General features: G+C 51.5%; 2 protein-coding genes across 2 annotated transcripts; both read right to left on the bottom strand.

Annotated features, from left to right (window-relative positions):
• Positions 1–341: 341 nt before the first annotated feature.
• On the bottom strand, positions 342–1755 carry BLOC1S4 (biogenesis of lysosomal organelles complex 1 subunit 4). The gene has a single exon (XM_039838229.1). It carries the CDS (start codon positions 1694–1696, stop codon positions 1043–1045), a length of 654 nt encoding a protein of 217 aa, XP_039694163.1. The 5' UTR covers positions 1697–1755; the 3' UTR covers positions 342–1042.
• Positions 1756–7096: 5341 nt separating this feature from the next.
• On the bottom strand, positions 7097–9799 carry S100P (S100 calcium binding protein P). The gene is made up of 2 exons (XM_039838228.1): positions 9590–9799; positions 7097–7379 (listed from the first exon to the last, which is right to left on the bottom strand). The coding sequence occupies exons 1-2, from the start codon at positions 9725–9727 to the stop codon at positions 7230–7232; spliced, it is 288 nt and encodes a 95-aa protein (XP_039694162.1). The 5' UTR covers positions 9728–9799; the 3' UTR covers positions 7097–7229.
• Positions 9800–10014: the final 215 nt, after the last annotated feature.

The raw sequence follows: 10014 nt of genomic DNA, 5'->3' as shown, positions 1-10014 counted from the left end.
GACACAAGGCAACCTAACCTGCATGCTTGTTTGAGGTCTACTGTCTAGGAGGACCGCCTTATAAAACAGATTACGATCTAGCTCAAAATCTGTTGGAATCTTTTAGATTCGATGCTGTCTATAGCTACAAATCAAAAAACCGTGTTTTTCGGGGGGTGGGGATTCCATGTTATCAGGTTGTAAGAACAAAATCCTTCTATCAGTTATCCACACAAAAGATTTAACTGTTCACTTTGAGGGGTAAGAAACATACAATGCTGTGAAACAGGAGCTAAGGTTAGTTTCTCACATTAGCCTTCTAAAGGAAGTACCCCCAAGCCACTTTTATCCCACTCCTGAAATCGTATGAGCAATATTTATTTTCAAACAAACAGAAAAGAAATATGTAAAGTCCTTTTCAGAAGGCAAGCTTTTCCAGTAAATTTAAAATGTTTATTAATATTTAAATTATAAACCGAATGCTGTCAGATATAGACATGTATGGTACACGCATGGATTCAGATTGTAAGGTCATACTTTCAATACAACCTCAGAATTCACTGCAAAAAATCGATACATTTTCTTAGAAGTTGTATCATTTCTGAGTGGAAAGTTTAATACAATGTTAAATAATTTACCACCCATCCTAAGAGTAGGGTATAGAAAATTGAATCACCATTAGGATCGAATAACAAGGCTTTGAAGGTTCAGTAGTTTTTCTTAAGAGTATGTGGATATATAAATCTTGAAAAGGTAATACTGGTTTTTGAGCTCTAAAAAAAAATTCCATAAAAATAACAGTTCGGCCACAGCGCAGTTATGTGCATTCGATTTGCTTCCCGATCGCTCCCACCAAGCAGCTTTCAGGTTAGACTTGGAAGACATAGAAAATCATAAACCCTACGTGAAATAATGAAGACAGTGAGAAATAGAATGTGCAAATAATAAACTTTAAAATTCCATACTCCAATATCATGTCTATTAACTGGATCGTCAACTGATTTAATTAACACTCGAAATAATCTCAGATCGCAGCATCCTCTAGCAGTGTTGTCCGGCCGACTCAGATCTGAGGTCTTTCGCTGCAACAGGGGAAGTGGTCCTCGGTCCGAAACAGGACAGGGGGTTCGTAGCGGGTTTGCTGGGACCTGCTGGAGGGCGCCTTGTTGAAGATGGAGGGCACGTGAATTGTGTGCAGCAATTTTCTGAATGTACTGGGGAAGGCCCCCAGCTCGGCCTCCGCCCTGGCGACCTGCTCCTCCAACCTGGCCACGCTGGCGCCGATCATCCCCACGAAGGCCTCGAGTCTGTCAATCTTGCTGTAGACCTGCCGCATCTCGGTGGCCTTCGCGTAAATGCGAGGCATGCCCTCGCTGACGACGTGGGAGGAGTCCCCGCGCAGCATGTCCAGCATGCCCACGAACTCGTCCACCCTGGTGAGGAGGTCCTCCAGGCTCGCGTCCAGGGCCTCGACCTCGGGCCGCGCCGCGGCCCCGGGCAGCAGGCAGGCGGTGTAGCTCGCGGCGGCGCGGCGCAGCAGCGGCAGGTCGCAGCCCGGCACGCCCAGCTCCGGGCCCTCGTCCTCCCACGGCCCCGAGGCCCTGCTGTGGCTCTGCGACACGTTACCGCTGTCCCCGCTCCAGGCGGCGCTCTGGGGCTCGGCCTCCTCCGCTGATCCCTCGCGAGACAGCCCGCCACCCAGGAGGAGACCCTCCATGACCCGCGACGCCAGGGGCCGCGAGACCGCTTCCGGCCTCCGCGCTCGCGCACGCGCACGCACAGCGCGCACGACTCTGCTTCCGGCCTCCGCGCACGCGCACGCACAGAATGCACGATCCTGCGGCCGGCCTTTGCGCACGCGCACACCCCTGCCTGTAGCCTCCGCGCGCTCACGCCCACGCACGCGCGCTGCGGTTCCTGCGCGCTCGCCCTCAGAATTACAAGTCTTTTCAAAAAAGAAGTTATACCAGGAATATGGGTGGGGGTGAGTGTGGTTCGCATGTTGGAAGAACATGAGTCATTAGTGGCCAGAGAGCTGACCGTGGTAGCTAGCCTTCAAGATGACCCCCGATGATCTCCGCCTCCGGCAGTCCACACCCTTAGGTACTGAGTGTGTACTAGACATAGTAACTCGTTCATAATAAATAGAAAAAGGCAGAAGTGATGGCGTGTGACTTAGAGATTAGGCCATAAGAGGAGGCGTGTCATCTCTTTCTCTGAAACCTTTTGCTCTGGGGAAAACCTGCTTCCATCTTGTGAATATCCCTATGGAGAAAACCACATAGCAAAGAACCAAGGCCTTTTACTAACGACTAGTGAAAAACATCCTCCTCCTTCCAACCACCATATGAGTAAGCCATCTTGGAAGTGGATCCTCCAGCCCCATTCAAGCCCAGAGGTGACTGCAGCCCCAGCTGACATCTCGACTGCAGCGTTATTAAATATCCTGATCTGAAACTATGAGAGATGATAACTATATGTTGTTTTAAGCTGCTAAATTATATTGAAAACTTAAATACCAGTGTGGCCGTTTTCGGAGTCAGGAAGTAATTAAGGTTAAATGAAGTTAGGGCTCTGATCTGATAGGATTAGTGTCCTTATAAGAAGAGACACTGGAGCTCACACTCATTCACTCACTCCCCGCCCACCCCTGCCTGTACACAAAGAAGAGGTCACGTGAGGACTGCAGCAAGAATGTGGCCATCTACACACACATCGGGAAGGGAGATTGCACCAGAAGCTGGATTTGCTGGCACCTCGATCATGGATTTCTAGCCTCCAGAACAAGGTGCCATCAAATCCAGTTGGGGGGGGGCAGGGTGTATAAGCCACCCTCCCTGTGGTATTTTGTAGTGGCAGTCTGAGCAGTCTGAGACACCTGTCAAGAATGTAGGAGAGTTCCAGATGTCCCAAGTCTTCCCCGACACTTGATGTTATCAATGCCTTCCATTTTGGCCATTCCAGTGGAGGTACGGTGCTATCTCATTGTAGTTTTCATGTGCATTTCCCTGTTGAATCACGAAGTTGAGCACCTTTTTATTTATTTACTGGCCATTTGTCTATTTCCTTTTGTGAAGTGCCAGCTCAAGCCTTTTGTCCATTTTTAAACTGAGTTATTTTGTCTTATTCTTATTGATCTGTAGGAGTTCTCAATACAGTCTGAATATGAGTCCTTTGTCAGATATACCTATTGAAAATATCTCCTCCCTCTTCGTGGCTTGCCTTTTTCACTCTCTTAATGGTATACTTTGATGAACGGAAGTTCACGATATTAATAAAGTCCTATTTATCAGACCAGGAAGTTTTTGAGAGTGAAAGGAGATGCTGTTAACAATCATATCAAGACGTGGGTGGAAGATCTTGGGTGAACCATGTCATATGATTATTACGGACCATAGAGATCATATTAGGTTCATTAGGGATATGTCCAATGGCTACCCTACGGGTATAGGTGGAAATCGAGACCCAGAGAGATGCGTTCAAGTTAACCAACTTGTCCAAGGCCACTTTAATCCCTGTGTAAGATGAAGGAGCAGAGCTATGTTGTGTGGCATATTGTCTGGTGTACGTTGTGTAACCCGTCGGGTGACTTTGCTTAGACAATCTAGCTGACCTAAGTCACGGAAGAAGTCGACTAGGGAATGATGGAGTATGCTTCGCTACTGTGGTACTGTCACCCTACAAGGATTTCAGAGTGTCACATCAAGGAGACAATCTCCAAAGAGCCTTGGGAGGCTGGAGAAAGGAGAAGGCATCCTCGGGGCTCAAAAAGTCCCTTCTAGTTCATTAGGGCAGTGGACCCGACAGGGGTTTGAGGTCAAAATCAAGCATGTAATAAGTGTTCATTTGCTTTGAAAAACAAAGACCTAAAAAGCCTTTTTTAAAAAATAATTTTTTTGTTTAGATGACCGACACCCCACGTGTGTTAATAAAAGAACAATAAATAAGTTTCTTTTGAAATGGATATTCTTCCTTGAGTGTCCTCATCATCAAAGGGGAGTGAACTGGTTGCCGTCCAGGCTCTCAATACGCCTCCAACTGTGAGGGAGAATTGTTTATGGAGGGCGCTGTGGGGTTAAGATGACAGCGGGCTCATTTCTTAGCAGAAACCAATTTCAGGGGCACCCTCAGAGCCCCTGCTTTTAGGCAGGTGAAGTCTGTTCAGTCAGTCAGTCAGTGGGACTATAATGCGCTTCATATCTTGTCTGAGGCACTAGGAATGGAAAGGTGAGATGGATTAGGAGGAGGTGGGCCCGAAGCGGGAATGAGTAATTACGAGATAGTGTGCTGAGCACCGCGTGGGGGAGTCTGGGAAAGCTCCCTCCCTGGTCCTCTCTCTCAAATGTTTATTCTCAGGGTGTTCCATCGTTCTTCTGATCTGCCTTGCTCCCGCTTCTTTACGAACTCTCACACCTGCTTCGGCAAGGTCTGACTGTCTGAGCCCAGCCTCCCCGCAGCCTCAGTGTGTGGATTCCCCACACACTCCACTTCCTGGGCCAAGCCACAGAGCGTGTGGAGACTTGGGTGAGCCCAGGGCTGCAGTTTGCCAGGGATTTCAATTCCTAAAAAGTGTATGCGTGTGTGCGCGCATGTGCATGCGTGCATGTGTGTACAGTGAATTCTTGTTATTTAAAGTCATGATAAACACTGAAATAGCAGACACTGAATGATTGCCCCTAGGAGAAGTGCAAGGTTAGGTTCCCGCCAGCCTCTGGCCACATAACTTTGGCTTCTGTGTGTTTCCGTTTAAAGACACATTATTTAATATGTATTGTTGATTCATTAACATTAAACTCATGGCCAACAGCACTGTAACTCAGGCCTCAATGAAACTTATCTAACACACGTTTTCACTATGAGGCACATCACAGCCTTCTGGTGCTTTGGAACACAAACACATATATATGCACGTATTTACCATAGATGTGTGTGTCTATATAAATATATGCGCATACTGACGAACATCCCCGAGTTCTGTCCATCGGGAGGGGCTGGGAGCAGGGACACCCAACAGCAATGAGCACTCCTAGCTCTCAGATCTTGGCTTCTAAATCTCGTTTTCCACTGAAAGAAGCAAAGGCTGCTGGGACAAACGTGCAATTCTGGAGCCCGGGCAGGGGAAGTGTAAGATGTATCTGGACATCTTGCTGTGACAGGAAGCAAGGAAAAGTTTAAAAAACGTTGGGTATATGTCAAAAGGACACAGAGGCCAGCTCAAATGGGCTCTCACTGACCAATCAGGGACAATTTGATCATCAGAACAAATAATGATAGCAACAAATACAACCCATTGAATAATATGGGAAACCATGAGTTCACATAAATATGAATACACGAATAAATTAAATGCTTGACGAGGAACAGAATATTTACATAGTTTCAAAGAACCTCCCGACACAATGCTCATTCGTTCCAAAGGTGAAAAGAATAACTCCGTAGCAAAGAAGCTTTAGATTTGGCTAGTGGGAGCCAAGTCAAGCTGGTTTCTGTGTCCTTTTGAAATATCCGGGTCATTCTTTGAACATGTCCTTACTTTCTGTCACAACAAGATGTTCTAGACAAAGCAAGATGCTCCTTGTCCCAGCTCAAGAACCGGCCATTTCTTCAAATATTGTCTTAATCCTGTGATCAAAGTGGTCATGATCCGTTACGTGACAGACTGAAATCATGTGCCATCTGATAAGATGCAACGAGAAGACCATTACGTCATTTCTGTGATAATTTTGCCAGAGATACGTAACTCAGACACAGCCATGAGGAAACATCAGACAAACTCAAATCGAAGGCAATGCTACAAAATAATGGCCTGCTGTCTTCAAAATGTCAGGACCCACCAGTGGCCAAGGTGAGGAGTGCAGCTCATTGGTGACGAAAAGCCGGGGGTGTGGGACGCCCCGGTGTGGAATAGGTTACCCCACGAGCAGCCAGGAGTATGGCAGGATTAGGGGAGAGAGGAAGGAGGGAGGGTCCGAACTCCGGGGTGAAAGATGATTGGCGAGGGCAGGACAACAGATGGGGATGAAGAGAGGGTGTCGTCACGGGGCAACAGGTGCTTCAGAGGGGCAGGCTTTTGACAGGAGAAGCGGCCCTGGAAACAGCATTGATGGAAGCCTGTGCTATGTGGAGAGAGGGGCGGCTTGCCTTGACAGGCCCCCGGGGGGAGTGGGCTCGGTCCTCCTGACAGGCAAGGAGTCTGTGGGCAGAGGGCGGGCACGGGCTGATGACAGTCACCCACCCAGTCCTTGCGGGCCAGGGGCAGGTTTGAGGTCTGAGGTTGGAGCTAGTGCTGTTTCTGGGCGGGGAGTGTTACAGGATGGGAAGCTGTGCCAGAGAGCCGCCCCTCCTGGCACACGGGGAGAGCATTGGGTGACTTGGCCTGAATTTAGCCCTGAGTTTAGGGCAGGCCTAGCAGACAGGGCACATGGCTTGCTGTGCTCAGCCAGGAGTTAGTCAGGCCATGGTGGTCCCAGCACCCATGGGCACCCGACCTGAAGAAGGTAAAAATGCAGCATCCTCGCTTAGCTAAGGACTATTCAAAATGATAGGCGTCTCTACGCCAGGATTGACCTAATACCTGGGACCTTCCACGAGTCACTGCTTGCTTTCTAAAGGCGGTTTCATAAAGCCGTGAACATTGGTGACATGCCCAGTCGTTCACTGGTGGCGATTCTAATCTTCACTTATAACCTATTTCTTCTTTAAGTCTGTTACTGTGTTTTATGGTCTTTGTGGCAGAAAAAGAAAAGAAAATGGTATTGTACCATTAACAACATGTTGCCTGTATAAAACGTTTAGAGAGATGGAAGACGGAGGGCCCAGGGTTTGACGAGTGGCTACGTGACCGAATGAATGGACGCATATCCCACGATCCTCCCTCGGGTCCAGGACAGGGTGGCGCTCACTTTGTGCTGACGAATGAACATAAGCAGGGACTGTGCCCCGGGCTATCAGGCCCACGAATGGATTCTTACCCAGTGACCTGTGTCATTCTATCTGCATCTCTCCACTGGGCAGGTGATGAGCATGAGGTGACTTATTAGTGAGTTCTTGGGGGGATGGGGAAGGGCGTATGTGTGGTACCGAGGCTTTAAGGAAGTAATCAGTTTCTAAGACCATGGTCCTTTCACAAGCACTTTATTAATCAGAGGGCCATCAGCTCGCTCAGCCCAGAGAAAGAAGTGCCACCTGGGCTTTCCAGACATCGGGGGCCTGCTCTCGGTGTCCCCTCAGGAATCTGCGTCTGCAGAGAATCAGCTGTGTCCTGCCTGCTGAAAGTACTTGTGACAGGCAGTCGTGAGCGCAGCCACCAGCACTATGAACTCGCTGAAGTCCACCTCGGAGTCTCCATTGGCGTCGAGGTCCTTGAGCAGCTTGCCGACAGCGTCCTTGTCCTTTCCACTCTAGGGGAGACAGAGGGCCAGCCAGGGTCAGTGATGAGGGTGCCAGAGTGGGGCCTCGGCCTCGGCCAAGCGCCGCTGCAGGGGGGAGGGAGGGAACACTCAGTTTGTGCTGCCTCTGCCGACACGTGGGCTCGGTGCCAGAGCCAGCCGTGTGCAGCAGACCCGCACCTGGAAAGACCGGGTCTCTAAGAGGTCGGGAGCTGCCCTAATCTGTGCTATGCAGGCGGGAGGTTTAATTTTACTTTGATGTCTTGGAAGGGATTGTCTTTGGACTCTATAATGCGCAGAGTACCAGGAAACGCACTCGCCCTTCGCTGACCTCGGGCACCTTGGCTTTGTGGGCGTTGCCTCATTAAAACACTTCGCGTTCCGTTTACTTCACGCCCATCCTGTGCGGCCACCGACCTAGCCGCTTTACATCCACCTCTAGTCCTCACAACTACCAGGCAAGGGAGGTCACCCTGCGTCACGGATGGAGAAGTATGGCCCAGGGGCGCGAAGGGACCTGCGGGAATCACGGGGGAGGAGGGGGAGCCTGGGGTTGAGACCAGGCTGGGAGGGAGAGTCCCTGCTCTCCCCCTCTGCTTGGGCACCGGGCATGGACCCAAGGCCCAGGTCATCTTTGAGAGGCAGGGCGGGGGGGTCTCCGAGTCTGCTCACGTGACAGCGAGAGCGCGCTCCCGAAAAGAACAAGGACCGCCACAGCACAGATCCGAAAAGCAGCAGCAGGGGGCGTGACGACCCAGCCCCGGAGGCGGCAAATTGTATGGTAATCAGGTAGCGCTGTGGCCTCAGGCGGGACCCTGCAGCCCTCAAGAGGGAGGTGCACATAGTGTGCAAAAGCCGGAGGACACCCAGCATTTATGAAGCTCCGCGGGACTGGGCGTGGAGGAAAGGGTCGCGGTGAGCGCTGCTGAGCGCGGGGCTTCGGCCGGAGGCCCGGCTTGTGGAAGGGCCCGCGCCCCCTGCCTTTGCCAGGTTCCCCGCCCTATGATTCCACGGAACCCAAGTTTGAGAATCCCTGGCTGAGCCGCTGGTTCTCAAAGCGTGCTCCCAGGAGACTGCCGGCCTGGGGCGGCGTGGTCAGTGAGCATCGAAGCTGGAGAATGTTGCTGTAATACTAAGTTCCGAAGTAAACCGCATATAAATTAGAAACTCACATCTACTCTCGCATGGGTAAAGGCTGAAAGGAAGGACAGGGAGGGTTCGTGTCGGGGGGGAGGGGGGTGTTTCTTCCCTCCACAGTTCTGTGTTTTTACATTTTCTACCACAAACATTTATAACTGAGAAAAACAATGAATTAAAAAATATATATCTTCACTGCATTCACATCCAGAGAAAGAGGAACATAATGTACTATAAAATACCGAAATGCTCTGTGTCTTGAAGTGATACTTCAGGCTGAAAACTTCAGGGTTCCATTTTCAAGAATCGGTATCAGCAAAGACCCTTAGAGGGCAGGTAGGTGGAGTCTGGTGGGGGCAGGGGGAAAAGGGGAAGGGGAAGGGATCCGGGAGGGAAGGGCTGGCAGGAGATGGGGGAGGGGAAGAGGAAGAGCAGGAGGCAGAAGACGGTGGGCCCTCTGTTTAGCGCCGTGGGGAGGCCGGCTAGGGAGGCTTCAGGCCCAATGGCTCTGGGCAGACAGGGGCCAAGACCCGACTCCCTCCGGTCCCCATTCCTGTCAGTCTCACTGGGTGCCTGGTCATGGGGGGAGGAAGGCGAGCAAGCAACCAGTGGGGCAAGGGTGTTTGCGGCCAGTAGCCTTGGAGAGGGATAGTTCTGACTTTAGAGATGGCTCTGGATCTGGTCCCAGTGCCCCCACCACCCCTATCCCCACTCCCCGCCACCTGTGGGTTCCCACCTCACTCCCTGCCACCAGGTCCCTGCAGAGAAAGAACCCACCGGGGCTCCAACTCAGTTTCAAGGACTGACCTGGCCGCGTCCCCTCCCTGCTCAGAGGTTCCAGAGCCCCCGGCGCTGGGGCAGCAGATCCATCCCTCAGCCTCCGGAGCTGGCCTCCCCTTACTGCTTCTCCACCCGCCCCCTTCCCTTCTCCTTTAGAGCAGGTGCGGTTCAGATCTTCCGTCTCTGCCTTCCAAAGCCCCCGGCCCTCCCTCCTCAGTGTGGCCTGGCCCTCCGTGTTCCCTGACCAAGCCGGCCTGCCCCCAGGTGGATTCCCGCACCCTGTCACCCAGGGCCCTGCACCCCACCTGCAGGAAGCCTGGAAGCTCCTTCTCCATGAGCACCTTCAGCTCCCCCTTGCTCAGGGTCTGCTTATTGCCCTCGTCACCCGAGTACCGGGCAAAGACGTCGATGATCATGCCCATGGCGATCTCCAGCTCCGACATGATGCTGGGTCCCGACCGTTGCTCACCGCGGCTGGCTGGCTGGCTGAGGAAATGGCCTTCTGTGCGGCCTCTGGGCACTTTATAGGGCCCAGCCTCAAATCGACACAGAGGGTGGGACAATAGGGTGGATTGTTTAGCAAACCCTGCCCCTCCCTGTTCTGCATTGCTCAGTCTGGATGAAACGCTTCCTGGTTCTGTTGTTTGGAAACTTCCTCCAGGCAGGTGGACAGGCCACCACGGGGTGCCCACATTTTACTGTGCTTCCCTGTGTCTCTGGGTTGTCACTG

This window comes from Pteropus medius, unplaced genomic scaffold, assembly GCF_902729225.1.
Source record: "Pteropus medius unplaced genomic scaffold, Ma_sr-lr_union100, whole genome shotgun sequence".
NCBI classification, from domain to species: domain Eukaryota; kingdom Metazoa; phylum Chordata; class Mammalia; order Chiroptera; family Pteropodidae; genus Pteropus; species Pteropus medius.
Note: the sequence above shows the minus strand (reverse complement) of the source record. Positions and strands in the feature narration are given on the sequence as shown.